We start from the raw sequence: 19,479 nt of genomic DNA, 5'->3' as shown, positions 1-19,479 counted from the left end.
CTGTCATAGGAATATATGGATCAATGAACACTGGGTCAATGCTCTGCATAGATGTTTTTCAGTGAGAACTTGGTAACTTGATGAGCTATAGCACAATCTGTTCTTTAGATACTTTAAATTTCCAAGCAGCTTCATGTCTTTAGCATTGGCTGGTTCTATAATGAAGTGCCTTCTCACCAGAAAGTTTGAGTTCGTCTAATTCATATTTTGAGAGATGGGTTGTCTTAATATGGTTGATCTTCTGCTCCGTATTGCAAACTACATGCACAATGCAACACTAGAGCATCATAGTGCTTTACTGAATGTGTATTCAGAGCACTGTGAAAATGCAGGTTAGGTCCTGTAATGGTATAAACACATTTAAAACTTATTTATTTTTATTTAAAAGTAGTATTACTGCAGTACTAATGACAAAGAAAATTATGAGGTGTCCTTTTTAAAGTTACATATAACTGAAGTGTTTCTGCAACTTTACCTCAATCATTTTATCGGAGTTTAGTTTCCAATTTTTATTTATAGTTATAGTAAAGTAAGATCAACCTGAGTAATTTATTTTACCTAAGTTTACATAATTGGCCTTCTGTTTTTAGTACAATGAATTTGAAGTTTCTGTGAAGGATGCTGCCAGCTTAAAACAATCAACAGAAACAAAGACTTTACATCTTCAGGTAAAAATACTGTTAAATAAGTTCCTGGAAACATATTTTAAGGTTGCCAGATGGTTGTGTTTTTGGCTGTGACCCAAATATTTCTGGAAGTGGATTTTTTAAGGGAGTACTTTTATGATCTTTTCTGATTACATTTTCTGTGATTAATAATAGAGAATGATTATCATTGTAAAACTGGCAGGTCCTCAGATTAGAAGTGGATAGATGTTTCTGACAGAGCTATAACACACAGACACAAATATTTTTGTTTGTTTATTGAGATAAAGTGCAGAATAGGCCCTTCCAGTCCTTCGAGCTGCACTGCCCATCAATGCCTGATTTAACCCTAGCCTAATCGTAAGACAATTTACAATGACCAATTAAATTATCAACTGATACGCCTGTGGACTATGGGAAGAAACCATGGCATCGGGAGAAAACCTACGCGAACATAGTGTCTTGTAAAGAAGCTGCGCAAAAAAAAGCAGTGGCAGCACTCTTCTGTAGAAAAATTCCCCAAGAAAATTTACGGTCATGGAAAGACCGTGATTGTCTACGTCATATGACACAGCATATAAAGTACAGACTGTAGCATGAGTACTTTGATTTAAGTACAGCTTTGCAAGCCGTATCTTTTAGAATCACCAATCCAAGTTAGAGTTTTCTCACCACCATTCCAACTGTCATCTTCATTGTATGTCATGAAAGAATTTATTCAAGATAGTTTGAGATCTCCCATTCGCCATTTAATTTGGAGCATTTTCACATTTTAAAAACAAAAGTTTCCTTTGATTTGCTTTGTTATTTAACTATTGATGAACCAAGCTTCTTCCTTTATTTCTTAAATTGATCTCTTATTAATATTCAGAGGAAAGGATGTTAAGAGAGCTTACTATGAAAAGTTTATGGTTTAAATAATTTGAAAATCACAAATATCATATTTGTTGAAATTTAACTCGTAATTCTTAAGATCACTGCTTCCTGTTTGTGATTTTAAATGTTTATCTTATTCATTGTATAAACTAGAATTTGACCAGGTTTGTGTCTGCTTATTTATATTAAGAACTAACAAATTGAAATAAGCAAAATTGTTTAATATTGATCCAGGATTCTTTTAGACCATAAGACCATAAAACATAGGAACAGTTAGGCCATTCAGTCCATCAAATCTGCTCCGTCATTCCATCATGGCTGATTTATTGTCCCTCTCAACCCCATTCTCCTGCCTTCTTCCTATAACCTTTGGCACCCTGTCTAATCAAGAACCCATTATCATCCGCTTTAAATATGCTCAATGACATCCACAGTCATCTGTGGCAAGGAATTCCACAGATTCATCACTCTTTGGGAAAAGAAATTCCTTCTCATCTCTGTTCTAAATGGGTGTCTCTCTATTCTGAGGCTGTGTCCTCTGGTCCTGGTTTCACCCACTACAGGAAACATCCTCTCCACATGCATTTTATCTAGGCCTTTAAATATTTGATAGTTACAGTGTGATTTTCCCCCTAATTCTTCTAAGCCAAATTCTGCTCCTATTTTTTATGGTCTTTTGGTCTAAAAGAATCCTGAATCAATATTAAACAATTTTGGTTACTGCTTGGTCTGACCAATGCCTTATAAAGCTTAAACATTACGTCCTTGCTTTTATATTTTAGTCCTCTCAAAATGAATGCTAACATTGCATTTGCCTTCCTTACCACCAACTCAACTTGGAAGTTAACCTTTAGGGAATCCTGCACAAGGATTCCCAAGTCCCTTTGCACCTCTGATTTCTGAAAATTTTCCCATTTAGAAAATAGTCTACGCTTTATTCCTTTACCAACGTGCATGACCATACACTTTCCTGTGCTGTTTTCCATCTGTCACTTCTTTGCCCTTTCTTCTAATCTGTCCAAGTCCTTCTGCAGACTCTTGCTTCCTTAACACTACCTGCTCCTCTGTACCATTCAAAAACTTGGCAACAAAGCCATCAATTCTGTAATCCAAATCATTGACACATAACATGAAAAGAAGCGATCCCAAAACCAGCTCCTGCAGTACACCACTAGTCACTGGCAGCCAACCGGACTGTGCTCCCTTTATTCCCACTTTTGCCTCCTGCCAGTCTGCCAACCTATTATCCATGCCGGCATCTTACCATGAGCTCTTAATTTCTTAAGCAACTTAAAGTGTAGCACCTTGTCAAAGGTCTTCTGAAAATCCAAGTAAACAACATCCATTGACTCTCCTTTGTCTATCCGGTCTGTTATTTCCTCAGAAGAATTCCAACAGATTTGTCAGGCAAGATTTCCTCTCAAGGAAACCCTACCAACTTTGTCCTCCAACACCCCAAAACCTCATCCTTAATTATGGACTCCCAACGTCTTCCCAATCATTGAAGTCAGGCTACCTGACCTATGATTTCCTTTCTTCTACCCCTCCCCTTAAAGGATGGAGTGAAATTTGCAATTTCCAGTCTTCCAGAACCATTCCAGAATCCTGTGTTTCATGAAAGATCATTACTAATGCCCCCATAATCTATTCAGCTCACTCGTTCAGAACCATGGTGTCTAGTCCATCTGGTCCAGATGACTTTTATCTTCAGATCTTTCTCCTTTCCAAGCACCTTTTCCTCATTAATAACAACTGCACCCTCAAACTGCAGGGTGAATTCTGTCTTATTATGATCACTTTCTCTTAAAGATTGCTTTACCTTAAACTCCCTAATGAAATCTGGTTCATTACACTACACAAAATCCAGAATTGCCTTTCCCCCTATTGGGCTTAACCACAAGCTGCTCTGAATAGTCATTCCCTTGTAGGCATTCTATAAATTTCCTCTCTTGGGATCCAGCACCAATCTGATTTTTCCAATCTATCATGCTTATTGAAATCCTCCATGACTATCAAAGCATTGCCCTTATTGTATATCTTTTCTATTTCTCGTTGTCATTTATGTCCCACATGCTGGCAAATTTTCAGAGGCCATTGGGGTCTTTTTATCCTTGCTGTTTCTTAACTCTATCCACAAGGATTCTATATCTTCTCGTCCACTGTCACTTCTTTCAAAAGATTTGATTTCATTTTTGCCACCTCATCCCCTGCCTACTTGCCTGTCCTTTTAATACAAGGTATAGTCTTAGATATTAAGCTCACAACTATGATTCTGTTCCAACAATAACTCAGTGATGTCCATAATGTCATATCGGCCAATCTCTAACTGTGCTATAAGATCATCTACCATATGATTCAAATATAACACCATTAGTCCTGTATTCATCACTCTTTGCCCCCATGTTACTCTTCAACTCATCGCACTGACTGCAATTGTGCCCTATCATCAACCTGTCATTCCTCACTGTCTCACTACACAATGCACTGACTTGTATACCAATTGTCCCATTGTCAGCTCTATCACTCCAGTACTCATCTGTCCGCCAAATTAGTTTAAACCCTCACTAACAGCTCCCACAAACTTGCAGGATATTGTTCCCTCCCTGTTTCCCCCCTGCCCCCCCCCCCCCCGGTTCAGGTGTAACCCATCCATTTTTCCCCCCAGAAGACATCCCAATTATCTAGAAATCTAAAACCTCACTCCGTGCCACGTCCTCATTTAACTGTATTGTCATCCTATTCCTGCCACATGGTGCTGGGAGTAACCCAGAGGTCCTGCTCTTCAGCCTCTTCCCTAACTAACTCCTTGTATTTATTGCACAGGACCTCTTCCCCCTTTCTACCCATGTCATTTGTGCCAGTGTACCCCATGACACCTTCCCTCTTGAGAATCTTTTGTTACCACTCTGGGACATACTGGACTGTAGTACCTGTCTAATCTTTCATGGCCACAGAATCTACTGTCTGTGCCCCTAATTACAAGTCTCCTATCACTATCCTTCTGCCTGATTTATCCTTCCTTGCTGAGCCTCAGAGCTGGCCACAGTGTCACTAGCCTGGCTGCTGCTGTTGTGCCCTGATAGGTAATCCCCCCCAGCAGTATCCAATCCCCCCCAGCAGTATCCAGAGGAGTTTTCTTGTTTAGGAGTTTTTGTTTACTAACTGCTTACTTCCATTACTTCTCCTGTTAGTCACCCGTCTACTATCTGAAGCTTGCACTTGGTGTGTGTGACCATCTCAGTAAAAGTTTCAGCCTCCCAGATGGCCCTGAGTACATCCAACTCCATTTCCTTGACCTTGTCAGTCAAGAGTTGATGTTGGGTGTACTTCCTGCTGATGTAGTCTTCAGGGAGATCATTAAGTAACCTGCAATCCCACATCCCTCAGGAGCATTCCTCTTTTTAAACTTTGCGCAGCCTCACCGACAAGCGACCTCTTGCAATGATTGCAACCTGCCAAATAGTTTTTTGATCTAGTTTCAATTGAAAGACATTTTTTGTTTTTGATAGCAAGAAAGGGCAATCAAATAGGGTTTTAGGATTAAATATTTTTGATGTGCGGTGTTTGTATTTAATGGTAATGTATTTGAGATCAATTTCATAATTTTTTTTGCTTAGGACTCTTATGCTAAATTGGATAAATCAAATAATACTCTTAGACAAACGATTGATCAGTTCACACAGGATTTAGAAGCAGAAAAGCAAACAAGATCTCAACAAAGTAATCTGGTATGTGATAATAAAACTTGTTTTAACTGAGTATTGGTTAAACTGGTGTTTAAAATGATATATGACAAGCAGTACAAATGTCGATTTTGTGCAGACTTGGTTGTACTTTTCTTACATGCAGATTACAGAACTTCAAGAAAATTTAAATGCGCTGGAAAATGAAGCTCAAAATCTAAAGATGCAAATAGAAGAGGTGAGGATACAAGAAGTGATAGAACACTAATGTAGTGTGGCAGAAGAAACACTTAAATTCCTCTTTGTATTTTAAGGCTAAAAAGGAATTAAAAGGAATTCAGACTAAAGATGCAAAACACCAGGAATCTTTTCAAGCTGCAAAAGAGGAGAATTATCATCTCGTACAAAGCCAAGAACAGGTATGACTGATATTTTTCACCAAACCTTTGTATCAAATCCTGCACTGAATCAAAGCTACCTTTTGAGCTCTTTTCCTCTGAATGACACTTGAAGATATAAGTGCATAGTAGCATTGAGAAATTGCAAGTGATAGTCTAATGACTATGAAATGTTAATGAGTTTAAGGAAAATAAAGAATTACTTTATTTTGACTTGATTGAAATCTTTTCATTGTCTTCCCATTCAGGATTTTTCATCATTTTTGGGCCATCTAGAACTATAAATGGTACTATCTGCAGAATAGCAATCAATTCAGCCTTTACCCTTCCTAATTTGGCAACAGTTAACGCCTTAAAGACGTTGAGAATATATTTGGTAACATCCCTTCCTCTCCATTCTTCAAGCCACAAGTCCTCTTATATCTTAATTTATGTAGATCATGGGCACTAACCTGTGACTTATTAATCCACTGCACCTGTCTTTGAATTAAAAAAATCAGTTTACTTGTTTCACTGCTTTTCTGAACAGCCTCCATTGATTTTGCACACTGTTGCATGGTCAAATTTTACACACTTGCAGGGTCTCTCAGCTGATCTCAGAATTTATTGAGAAAATGTGTTGGATTAGTGAATCAACTTAAACTTGTGTATATTTTTTTTAACTACATTGACTTTTACTCTTTAAAATAGTCTTAGTAATTTTAATGAGAAGAAATGCTTTGAATGTAATCTTAGTGTTTTGGTAAAGATAATACTTGTTCAATTCATTAGCCTAATTGTGACTTTTCTGTTTGTAGCTGTTGCAAGAATCCGAAGGTTGGAATGAACGTTATAATGAGCTTACTGAGCATATTAAATTAGGTATAAAATCACAGAATGATATAAGGGAAGTTCTTACATGTAAAGAAAATGAAGTGAAGGTGAGATTTGTTCCAATGATATCAAATGATACTGCAGATCTACCCATGTGCTAAAATATTCACATTAAAGCCCTTTTCTCTCAGTCTCTGACAGATTGCCTTCTAAAGATGAAATTGTGGAATGTAGCCGAAGGAGATAATCTTGCAGAAGGTAATAACTTAGATAAATTACACATTAAAAACTAAACAAGAAGCATTAAGGAAGTGAATCAATGTCTTATGATTAAAAAAAAATGTTTTTGAACTTTTTTACTCAGACCTCACCTGAATAGCTAAGATGTTTGGATTTGGTGAATGTTTGGAAATGTAAATGAAGTATAGCAGGTGATCAGATCCTGGGCATAGTTCTAGATCTGTGCATCACAGAATCAGGTTTGTAGAGTATGTCCAACAACCCATTAAGGCCAGAAAAAGAAGCACACATGCTGGAGGTGCATATTTCTTGTGGAATCATTTGCTTGCAGAATAATATTTAATTTAAATTGACAAGCTGATGGACATTCTGAAATTACCAGATATACATACTTGTTCCGTAATACTTACTGCAAGCAGCATTTAGTCAGTAAATGCCAATGATGCCCAACTTGAGTATTTCTATTGATTTGTTTTTCAGTTATTAGAGAAATATTGGTTACAATGTGAAAAATACTTTCTGATCTTTAATGCTTGTTGAACTATTAATGAAGCTTTAATTTATCATGTTTCTTGCAAAGGAATGTCAGTCTGGATTATCAGCTCTAACCTTTAAGCCCTGTGTTTTAGTTTTAGAATTTCGGGGCACTGTAATGTAGATACTATGCCAAGTCTTTGCAGATGATCATCTCAGTACAGATATTTCATATATCATGTAACAGTCTGCTTTTTTATTTGAGGAAATAGACATTTCAAAAGTATTCAAAACAACTGAATAGTTATGCCTTGCACAATTTTTAGAATTATGGTTACCACTTCACTAGTTTATCTACCTTCTGTTTTGTTGGATGGGACAGCATGCTGATAGGTAAACTAGTGCTTATAATATTTTTTAAAAATCGAGAGAACAAGTGATTTCTCTAATAATTTCACGATGTTTTCAAGTTTCTTCCTACTTAGGTCCTGTGTGTATTACCATAGTGAAGTCCTTCGAAAGTAGTTACTTAATTGTAAAGTGCTTTGAGACATCTTGAAATGGATAAGAGAGATTTTGAGGGTAGCATCTTAAGATAAGAAATAACTTTTTGAATATTATCCTAAGTTATAATTAGAAAGATGTGGAAAATGTAATTTTTGTGAAGCTAGTGCTTACTTATACCTTCCACCTATGCTTTCTATATTATGACTTCATTATTTTCAAGAAGCTTAGTGTTGATCTCCATTTCTCTTAAATATTTTAAGTTTTAGAGTCTGAAGAAGTTTGTCTAAAAGTTTTGTTTTTAATATATCAGAAATATCAGAAGAAGGACAGAAGCAAAAAATTGAAAAATTGATCAATGTTGCGAAGGTATGTCACATGGTGTAGTTTATGTCTGTGCCCTAGCATTTGCTTTCTTAGTTTATAAAAAGAAAATTTGGGGCATTTTTTAAAGTTCCATTTAATGGTGCTTGTATTACATGAAGTGACTGAGCTGTTATTGACAGTACTTGAAAATTATTCAAATTATTTTGTTCCTCACCAGTGCCAAATATGTATTAACTGGGGGAAAAAAAAATGTTCAACATGACAGGGCACTTTTATTTCCCTTTTACTTAACATAGAGTAGATCACACCCCTGCCCCTCCCTAGTTCTTCACAGACAGAAGTGAAGCTGAACCAAAGGAGATGTGAAGTTATAGCAGATAGAGTTTCATGCAGTGAAATATGTTCAGTGTTCTGTGAATGATTTTAAATTGGGTTATTGAGCACACACCGAATGCTGGAGAGGTACAGCAATCCATGCAGCACTTATAGAGAGATGGTTCATATAGTGGTTCAATAGTTGATGGTTCAGGCCAAGACCCTTCAGTGTCTCTCATGAAGGGTCTTGGTCTGAAATGTTGAATGTTTATTCCCCTCCATGGATGTTGGCTGATATGCTGAGTTCCTCCAGCATTTTGTGTGTGTTGCTCAAGATTTCCAGCAGAACTTCTTGAGTTTCTGAAGTCAGTAACCTAATAGAAATTGTGATTTTTTTTTTTGTAGTCATTTGATGTATGTCCCTTAAAACCAGTAGACAGGTACGAACATTTTTCAAAAGGCTAACAGAAAGGAACCGATATCTAAATGAAAATGGTATACAGATGGGATAGTGGGACTTTGTTATACATTTGTGAAGATCTTGTTTAATTCTGGACAACTGATCTCAAAGTAGCTATTGGCCTTGGAGACGAGCCCACATTTACTGCTTATCCCTGTCCAAGCTTGTGTTGTATTTTGTATCTGCATAGACATCTCCCCAGGGTCTTGAACTACATTCTGCATGACAAAGATATTTTCACTTTGCAACCATGTGGAGATTGGTACTAGTTCAATTGCTGGTCATACTTCTACGTCACAATGCAGTGTAACTTGGAGATCATGTTTCCATGTGCTTGCTCCTTTAGACCTTTTAAGTATAGAGTTTGCGGGGTTAGGAGATACCAAATGAATTAGTACAAATACTTTAATGCTGATAGATGGGACACGTGGTTCTGGTTTTGAAAAGGAAAGCTTAATTAGGTGTGGATGGAGTGCCTATGCAGATTGCTTTGTTTTGAATGATGTCAAGGTTGAGGTTGTTCTTGCAGTTCTATTGGAGTAGGGTAATGCAATGTATACTATCACACTTACAAAACAACTTTTTAAGTGTCAAGAAGGCATTGCTTATAAGGAAGTGACTCGCCTTTCCTAGGATGACCAGACTTTAACCTATTCTTGCAGTTACATGATTTATTTGTGAATATTTTTCTATGATTTATTGCGATCACTAGTCCTATTGGTGGGATTTCAACTAAAATAATGTAATATCCATTGTAGGTGATTAATTTAGTCATGGAATAGGTCATAACCTATTAAACTGTACAAATGGTTCCCACCACATATCAAAGCATTTTGCATGCAGCCACAGTCTAGTTCATTATTTGATGTAGCAATGGGTAGTCTGGATGGAATCATGACCTTTCAACTGTCCGTTTCTCTGTAGAGATGCTGTCTGACCTGCTGAGTTCAGCCAGCAGCATTTTTTGGGCTCCAAATCCCAGAACCTGTAGTCTCATATGTTTTCATTATTTGCAGAGTTGTGAATGGAATCACACTGTTAAATGTTAATTGTGGATAGGAGTGAAAGGAGCCAGGAAACTCTATTAGACAGACAGAAACACTTTATTGATCCCAAGGGAAATTGGGTTTTGTTACAGCCGCACCAACCAAATAGTGAAGAAATATAGCAAAATAAGACCATAAATAATTAAATAATAATAAGTTAATCATGCCAAGTGGAATTAAGTCCAGGACCAGCCTCAGGGTGCCTGACACTCCGAAGGAGGAGTTGTAAAGTTTGATGGCCACAAGCAGGAATGACTTCCTATGACGCTCAGTGTTACATCTTGGTGGAATGAGTCTCTGGCTGAATGTACTCCTGTGCCTAACCAGTACATTATGGAGTGGATGGGAGTCATTGTCCAAGATGGCATGCAACTTAGACAGCATCCTCTTTTCAGATACCACTGTCAGAGAGTCCAGTTCCACCCCAACATCATCACTGGCCTTACGAATAAGTTTGTTGATTCTGTTGGTGTCTGCTACCCTCAGCCTGCTGCCCAGCACACAACAGCAAAAATGGTAGCACTGGCCACCACAGCCTCGTAGAGCATCCTCAGCATCGTCCGGCAGATGTTAAAGGACCTCAGTCTCCTCAGGAAATAGAGACGGCTCTGACCCTTCTTGTAGACAGCCTCAGTGTTCTTTAACCAGTCCAGTTTATTGTCCATTCATATCCCCAGGTATTTGTAATCCTCCACTATGTCCACACTGACCCCTTGGATGGAAAAAGGAGTCACCAGTGCCTTAGCCCTCCTCAGGTCCACCACCAGCTCCTTAGTCTTTTTCACATTAAGCTGCAGATGATTCTTTTCACACCATGTGACGAAGTTTCCCACCGCAGCCCTGTACTCAACCTCATCTCCCTTGCTGATGCATCCAATTATGGCAGAGTCATCAGAAAACTTCTGAAGATGGCAAGACTGTGCAGTAGCTGAAGTCCGAGGTGTAGATGGTAAAGAGAAAGGGAAACAGGACAGTTCCCTGTGGAGCCCCAGTGCTGCTGACCACTCTGTCTGACACACTGTTGCAAGCGCACGTACTGTGGTCTGCCAGTCAGGTAGTCAATAATCCATAACACCAGGGAAGTATCCACCTGCATCACTGTCAGCTTCTCACCCAGCAGGGCGGATGGTGTCGAACGCACTGGAGAAGTCAAAAAACATGACCCTCACAGTGCTCACCGGCTTGTCCAGGTAGGCGTAGACGATGGCATACTCAACTCCTAGTCGGGGCTGATAGGCGAACTGGAGGGGGTCTAAGTGTGGCCTAACCATAGACCGGAGCTGCTCTAGAACAAGTCTCTCCAGGGTCTTCATGATATGGGAGGTCAATGCCACCGGTCTATAGTCATTGGAGCCACTGGTTTGCGGCGTCTTCGGTACAGAAACGAGGCAGGACGTCTTCCACAGCACAGGAACCCTCTGGAGTCTCAGGCTCAGGTTGAAGACATGGTGAAGTACTCCACATAGCTGGGGGGCACAGGTTTTCAGCACCCTGGGGCTGACACCATCCGGGCTTGCAGCCTTGCTTGGGTGGAGATGTTTCAGCTGCCTTCTCACCTGTTCAGCTGTGAAGCCCACTGTGGTGGTTTCAGGTGTGGGAGGCTAATGAACCCATGTAGCAGTATCCTGGAATGATGATATGGTCTCAATGATCTTTGCAGTGAAATTTTCCCTTGATCCTCATTGGCGCGTGGCCAAGTTGTTAAGGCTTTGGGCTGGCCATCTGAAGGTTGTTAGTTTGAGCCTCAGCCCAGGCAGCGGCTGTGTCCTTGAGCAAGGCACTTAACCACACACTGCTCCTGCACGTTTATAGCCCGGTGGCGGCAGTTGGTGCAGTATGGACAAGACAGATAACAATTTAATTAGCCTGCTTGGTGTTCAGTTGTTGCCCTGTTGACATCAGCTTGTACTGCAATTCAGTTTGTTTTTTTCTGCAACAGGGCTGAGATCTGATGGAACGGGGTGAGCTGAGTGTTAATGAATAAGTTATTTGTAAATGCAGCTTGATGGCATAGTTGGTGATGTCTACCATTGCGTTGATTGAGAATGGACTGTTAACATGGGAATTAAGTGATTGCATTCCCCTTGTTGATAGAGCGTAGCTGGTTGGTTTTTAGTTGCTCTGTCTGCTGCAAAAGGCAAGACCTCCTGGTGGCTACCTATTTCAATTCAACTTTCTATTTTGACACATCTGTCCATGAGCTCCTCTGCTGCTATAATGAGGCTAAACTCGGGTTGGAGGAGCAACACCTCATTCTGTTTGAGTAGTCTCCAATCTGACAGTATGAACATGGATTTCTGCAAGTTCCCCCCCCCCCCCCACCCCTCTTCTCTCATTCTCTATTCCCTGTCCTGGTTACACTCTCACCCTTCTCTTCTCCTCACCTGCCATTACCTCCCTCTGGCTCCCCCCCCCCCTTCCTTTTGCCATGATCCACTGTACTCTCCCATTAGATTCCTTTTCCTTCAGTCCTTTTACCTCTTCTACCTATCTGCTCCCAGCTTCTTACTTAATTCTCACCCCCTGCCCACAAACCTTCCCCCTCACCTGATCTCAGATGTCATCTGAAAGCTGGACTCCATCCTCTCCTCCACACCTTTTTTCCAGCTTCTGCCCTGTTCTTTCCCTGTCCTGATGATGGGCCTCAGCTCGAAATGTCAACTGTTAATTCCCTTCCATAGACTTGCAGAATTCCTCCAGCATTTTGTGTGTGCGGCTCAAGATTTCTAGCATCTGCAGAATATCTTGTGTCTGTGGTCAGTGTTCGGTTGTCAGGTAAATGTTACTTCAGCAAGTTCTGAAGCACCTCTTCACTAATGTGTTGTGCTAATAGATTTTGACCACTGCTGACCACTTGTTCAGGCTCTCTTCATGTGGCTTTATTATGTTCTTTAAAGCCAGGTTAGATTGTTACTAATGATAGTGATGTTTGCATTAGGCTGTAAAGTCACGGGTTATAACAGACATCATCATGCCCATGTATACCTGGTGTTGATTTGCAAGATCTTATCTGATTCTATCCTATTAAGTTTATTTAAGGGAAAGTTGCCCAATAGAAGATGGGGGAGGGGGAGGGTTGATCTATTTGGGGCATTAAGAACCTGTTTTCCTCGCTTGGGGTAGTCCAGAACAAGAGGATGGCCTTAGAATTAGGACATTCATTAATCATATTAGAAAACACTTTTTTTTAATAGAAATAGACAGCTTAGGCTTCAAAAGTCTGTTAAGACTAGATCTATTAAAAATTCCAAAACTGAGATTGATGGAGTTTTGTTGCAATCACAGGATGTGCGATTAGAGTGGAAGTACGTATCAGCCATGATCCGAATGAACGGTACACAGGCTCGGGACTGAAAGGAGCAAGAATGAACGAATATTTTTATGGTCAGTTAGCTTGCTGACCTGTCAGATATGTCATTGTTATACACCAAATTGTGGAATGATACAGCACTGAAGAGGGGAATATTTACCCATTATGCTGTGCTAGCTCCTTGATAGAGTTATTACTCTCCCAAGTATTTATTTACTTTGTAAAAAAATTTGAACACAGCACAGGAACAGATCCTTTGGCCCTCATTGTCTTTGCTGACTATGAAGCCACATTAAACTAATCCTATCTACCGGCACATGATCCATATCCGTCCATTCCCTGCATGTTCTGTGTTTAATTGTTTCTTAAACACCAGCCAAGCCAGTATGTTTCAGGCACCCATTGCTGCATGTAAACCACCCATTGCTGCATGCACATCTCCTTTCAACTTTCAATACATTGAGAGGACAGACCTCATAGCAACATTTCATCTGAGGCTCCAGTATTCCATTTGTTGAGTGGGACAGCAACAACAAATATAAGTATTCAGTATTTGCATAAGTTTTACCGTATTTAGGATTAGAGGTTCATCTTTAGTACGAAGTTGAGGATAAATCAGGTATTTTCAGAACCAGGAGAAGTAGTACATTAAGTTGCTATGGAGCAGTGATACAGTAATGTGATGTCCCAGTACATCTTGAAAATTATCCCCAGCATCAACCTCTGTACCAGTGATCTTGACAAGCATTGTAAATAACACTGTAAATTTGAGTGATGATAAGTAATAATCTGAAATTTATAACTTAAAACTGGAAGTCCATCTCTAATATAAAAATCCAATGCTATGCTTTTAAATCTTGATTTAATACCTTTTATTTTTCTTTAGCTAAATGCCAGCTTGAAGTCAGTGGAAGAGGAAAGAAATCAGATTCACAGCAAATTGTCAGATGAAGTCAAAGCAAAGCAAGAACTGATGGGTAATTATAAAAAAGATTTTAGTACTCCTATTTAGTGGAGCTTAATGCTGTGCTGTATGCCAGCAGTGTTTCTTGGGATGCTTAATATCTTGCAACTAATGTATTTGTGGATAATCACATTTCCTCAATTTAATACAGACACTTTTGAAGTCTTCAGTGCTATATAATGATCCTTGTTGACTTAGGGTGACTGGTAGTTTGTGTAGCACACCGATATTTGACTCATCTGGTGACCTTACAAGTTCCAAATTATCGATAAGATTGCAGGGTAAACATGAATGAGAAAGGATACAGAAATCTCTATCAGAATATCTAACTTTCTGAAGATTCTGTATTTCTCCACTGTAGTCCAGAGCTCATTATAATTGTAGATTTCCAGTTTGTCATCCAGTATAGATTTGTTAAATAGTAAAGTATTGTTGATGCTGGAAATCAGAAATGAGTACCGACCTTGGTAGAAGACATTTGAACAATAGTCATGCTTTCTGTTGTACCTTAATTTTGCCACTAATTAGGTCACATCTAGATTATGTTGCATGATTCTGGTTACCACAGGACAGGAAGGATGTGACAGCAAAGCAGATTAGCTCTTCATCAGTGTATTATTTTCTGTTTCTGTATTTGTTAAAGGGAAGGCATGTTTGAGAAATGTTAAGTACCTCCTTGACAAAATAGTTGATTGCCTTGGTAAAAAGAAAATGGAGCATATTTGCCATTCAACAAGAATTTTAGAATCAAATAAATTTATATCACTCAAAAGAAGCTTTTTGGCCCATATTGGACGTACAGGCTAAAAAAGGAGCAATTTGTTTTGACTCACACTTCTGTTTTCCACTGGTAATCTTGCAGATTGATGCGTAGGTACATTTTCAGATATGTTTCCATCTTTCTGTTAGCAAATCTCAAGTCGCTGTCTGAATGAACCGAAAAATAAATACTCAGTGTACATTGATCCTCCTTTCCTCTAATTATTGAGCTCAATCTTGCTTAAGCTGCCTAGGCATTTAAAAAAATTTATATTGTACATAGTACAGCACAGAAACAGACACTTCGGTCCAGCTTCTCCATGCTAATCAAGATACCTGTGTCAGCTAGTCCCGTTTGCCTGTGTAGAGCCTATATCCCTCAACATTTCTTCTTTTTTAAAAAATATTTATTTATTAAATTTTAGAAATTACAAAGAATAAATGTAATAGTAAATAGTAAGAAAGATAATATTAACCCTCCCCCCTCCCCTTAACCCTTATCTAAAGAAAGAAGAGCAAGATTGCTTGGATATCAGAGGATCCCCACATGCTCCATGGAGTTCAAAATAATTTTGATATTTATTTTTTACTTTCCCCAATTACTATAATTTTATCTTCAAAGGACCGATGTATTTAATCCCATCTTTTGTAAGTATGGGAGCCAAATTTTCAAAAATATATCATATTCATTTCTTAAATTATATGTAATTTTTTCAAATGGAATACAACTATGTATTTCATTATTCCAACGATCCATAGTTAAATATAAATCAGATTTCCAACTAACTGCGATAACTTTTTTGGCTACTGCCAATGCAATTTTTTATAAATTTTTCCTGATACATATTCAATTTAAGTTTCGGTATTGTCCCTTCGATGTCTCCTAATAAAAATAATAGTGGACTATGTGGAAGTTGTACTCCAGTAATTTGTTCCAATAAAAGTCTTAAATTTATCCAAAATGGTTGAATTTTAAAACAAGACCAAGTAGAATGTAAAAAGGTACCAATTTCTTGATTACATCGAAAACATTGGTCAGACATATATGAATTTAATCTATTTATTTTCTGTGGTGTTATATATAATTGATGTAAAAAATTATATTGCTTATAGGCTTATTCCTTTTACAATGGACAATAAACTTTCACATAATTGGTTCCAAAAGGGGATTAAATATATAGGTGATTGTTTCGAAGGAGTTATATTGATGTCATTTGATCAATTAAAAAATAAATATAAAATATCAAATAACTCTCTTTTCTGTTATTTTCAATTAAGAGCCTATTTACTAGAAAAGCTGGGACAAACAATGTTGATGCCGAAATCTAGTGAAATAGAAATATTGATTCAGAAAGGAAGAATTAAAAAATTTACATCTTGTATGTATAATTTGATTCAAAAGCAAATAATTAAATTAGGAATTCATAAATCAAGACAAAAATGGGAATCTGATTTGAATGTTAAGATTGATGGGAAAAACTGGTCAAGATTATGTTTTGATAGTATGAGAAATACAATAAATATCCCTCAAGTTTTCTTATCTAGTTGTACTTGTCTAAGTGTCTCTTAAAAGGTTGTACATGTACCTACTTCTACCACTTCCTTTTCTGAGTACTCCATATACTCAGCACCATCTTTGTGGGGGGGAAATTTGCCCATCAGGTCCCCTTTTACCCATACCCATACTATGCCATCTAGATTTAAACTCTCCTACTGGGACCATACACTTTATGCATATCAGCTCACGATTTTATATACATCCGTCAACTTCTTGCCCTCCAGAGAAAGTAGACATTCTTCCTAAAGCTGGGCAAATAGAACAGCTGATAATACTCACTGCAACTGTGTTCTCACCAATCCAGTAGAGCTCAATCAAAAATGTGCCTAGACTTGATGTGCAAAAGCAAAACCTGAGGTGCTGGAAATCCGAAATAAAAGAAAAAAACAGTATAAATATTCAGCATATCAGCAGGATCTATGGAGAAAAAAGTTTACATTCAGTATGATGACAACTTCGTCAGAACTAGGAAACTTAGAAGTCAAGCATGCCCAACTATCTGGAAGAGCTGTAGGTAGAGGGAAATAAATGAGAGCAAAGAAAATTGAAATTATAAGGGATGCTGGAACTACCCAGCAGATTGGGCAGTAGCAGTGGAGAGAAAAAAAAGATGCCTTTCATTAGAATTAGCCTGTTTTGATATCGATTGAGAAAGCTGGTTATGTGGAATTGTTCAGTTTGTTATTGAGGGCTTTTGAGAGCCAAGTCAAGAGATGAGGTGCTGCTGTGGTGCTCATGCTTAACATAGCTGGGGCAGAGAATTTTTCTCTCAAGAGATTACGGATCTTAGAAGTTCTCCACTGCAGAGGGCTGTGGAAGTGTTTTGCCAGTCAAGGACAGCTTCTAAACCACTCTTAACAGTTGCATGAATGGAGCTCTCACAAGCTAAAGAATGCAGGCTTGATCTCCTAATCTACCTTATTGTAACTTTGGCATTTTACTTGTACTGTATAGTTGCATTGCACTTTGGTTTCTTTTTGCTATCTTGCTATATTTATGTATAACATGATCTGTTTGAATAGCACACAAGCAGAACCTCAAAGTATCTTGGTATATGTGACAGTAATAGATTCATACCAAATGCATTCATTTGAATGACAAAAGAGACAGTATATGAAGAATGCCATTTGGTCATGATATTTTTGAATGACAGAGCAGGCTCAAGGGACCAATTTGAGTACTACTTTCTCATGTTTCTTATGTTCCAAAGTAAAATATTTCACAACTTGCAATGAATTTATAAATACGTTTTTGTTTCATTTGGTAGAGCGCATTGAGAAACTTCAGTTGGAACATACTTCAGCACAATGTATGAAAACTCAGTTTGAGACAGAATATAAAACCATTCAGCAAAAGTTAAAGATCATGACAGAATTGTACCATGAGAAGGAAATGGAGCTACAAAGGTACTAAAGCATGGATGACTTTTGAAAGAAAATGAATCCTATAGGAAAAATACATAATTGGTAATGGGGTAGAGTCACAGCACGTTTAGCGTCTGTTGGTATTACAATGCAGCACTGTTTAAAGCTCGGCTTCACTGTGGACAGGAGCAGTTTAAATGCCAGTGTTTTCCTGATGAGCAGCTCAGATGGGTTGTGACTAAGGATAATAAGAGGAAAACATTTAAAATTACTTCATTCTAAACTGTAATAACAGCCCACACACAACTTATTTGTTAAAGTAATAATGTATTCATAGTTAAAATATTAAAGATGTGTATAATCATAATTATTTTTTAACTATTTTAATTTTGTATTGAAAAGAGCAGAAATGCCCAGTTGGGTCATTGATTTCTCATTCATTTTTATGCCATTGAATTTCTCTAATTTTAATCTTTTGAGCTTCCTATTTAATCAGCCACTAATCACAGCTGCTGTTGCAGGAAACATTCAAGCAAGTGCAGGACCTCTACAGTGAACGGCAGGGCACCGATGAGTGTTGTGGAACAGGGGCACCTTTGCAGAAGTGCACAGTTCACTCACTGAAAATGGACAGTGTTGAAGGCATTGATCATGCTGGCCTTCGTTAGTCAGGGCATCAGTGAAGGGGCATTGTGTTTAGTGTACAGTCTTGGTCACCTAATTATGGGAGAGACATGCTCAGGCTGGAGAGAATGCAGAAAAGATTTACAGGGATGCTGCCTGGATGAGGGGGCCTGAGTTATAAGTGAAGGTTGGCCACACTGGATCTTTATTCCTTGGAGCGTACAAGAATGAGAGGTGACCTCACAGAAGTTCATAAAATCATGAGGGGTGTGGATAAGGTGGACAGTCATAGCCTTTCCTCCAAGTTGCAGCATCCAAAACTAGAGGGCACAGATAAGTCGGAGGGGTTTAATAGAGACCGGAGAGTTAACTTCTTTAAACACAGCATAGTGAGTTAGCTGCCAGAGGATGTGGTCAAAGCAGGTACAATTGCAGCATTTAAGATAAGTACGTGGAGGGGAAGGGATTGGAGTGTCATGGGACAAAGGACCACTGAGACTAGCAGGGAGGATGTTGTGATCAGAAAGGACTGTTTCTGTGCTGTATTACTCTTGACTTTCTGCTGAGATGGAGGGAATTATTGAATGATTTCTCCCTCTGAAACTTCTCTAAATCCCCACTGAAAATTCCTTGTATAACTGGTTATAGGATTTTAACAGACTGATGACTTTAACATATTATAGGTAGGTGTTCACCTTCAACAATAGTAATTGATTAGCCACAAAGAGAATCTGATTTAAATGAGAAATATATTTATTGCTTTGGTTAGAAACAAACTTGCAAGTCATACAAAGCTTAAGTATCTGTGCACACACTCATTATGTTCCTTTGACCCTCCTTGAGCAGTAATAGTAAAAGTCATACATGACAATACGAGTTTACACAGGCCAGGTGTTCCTTTCAATCCCCACGTAATCTGTACAGTGGTTGGTCACCAGAGTTTTTGCTGCTAATACTCTGGAAATTTTCCATTCTTACTGAATTGTTGTTTCAATTTTATTGGCTCTGGTTCATCTGGCTAGCCTGTGTCAGCATCTAATTGGATATGGCCCAAGGTTACAAGCATATTTCTTTATTGCTTTTCCACCAGACTTGTAACTCATGTAACTTTCATGTACAT

General features: G+C 38.3%; 1 protein-coding gene across 4 annotated transcripts in view; it reads left to right on the top strand.

Moving 5' to 3' along the window:
- mia2 (MIA SH3 domain ER export factor 2) overlaps positions 1–19,479 on the top strand; it is a 68,253-nt gene that overhangs the window by 34,500 nt on the left and 14,274 nt on the right. For 3 of the 4 annotated variants that reach the window (XR_009509058.1, XM_059956747.1, XM_059956757.1), the window contains exons 10-18: positions 591–668; positions 5,138–5,248; positions 5,370–5,441; positions 5,518–5,622; positions 6,399–6,521; positions 6,606–6,672; positions 7,946–8,001; positions 13,977–14,067; positions 17,639–17,777. Coding sequence is in view for 2 of the 4 variants with exons in the window: in XM_059956747.1 (XP_059812730.1) it covers positions 591–668; positions 5,138–5,248; positions 5,370–5,441; positions 5,518–5,622; positions 6,399–6,521; positions 6,606–6,672; positions 7,946–8,001; positions 13,977–14,067; positions 17,639–17,777 (842 nt within the window). In the remaining 2 variants the exon portion in view is untranslated. Of the gene's footprint in view, positions 1–590; positions 669–5,137; positions 5,249–5,369; positions 5,442–5,517; positions 5,623–6,398; positions 6,522–6,605; positions 6,673–7,945; positions 8,002–13,065; positions 13,165–13,976; positions 14,068–17,638; positions 17,778–19,479 lie in introns of those variants that run through there. The other variant, XR_009509059.1, reaches the window with a different exon arrangement.

Source organism: Hypanus sabinus, chromosome 2 (genome assembly GCF_030144855.1).
Source record: "Hypanus sabinus isolate sHypSab1 chromosome 2, sHypSab1.hap1, whole genome shotgun sequence".
Classification (NCBI taxonomy): Eukaryota; Metazoa; Chordata; class Chondrichthyes; order Myliobatiformes; family Dasyatidae; genus Hypanus; species Hypanus sabinus.
Note: the sequence above shows the minus strand (reverse complement) of the source record. Positions and strands in the feature narration are given on the sequence as shown.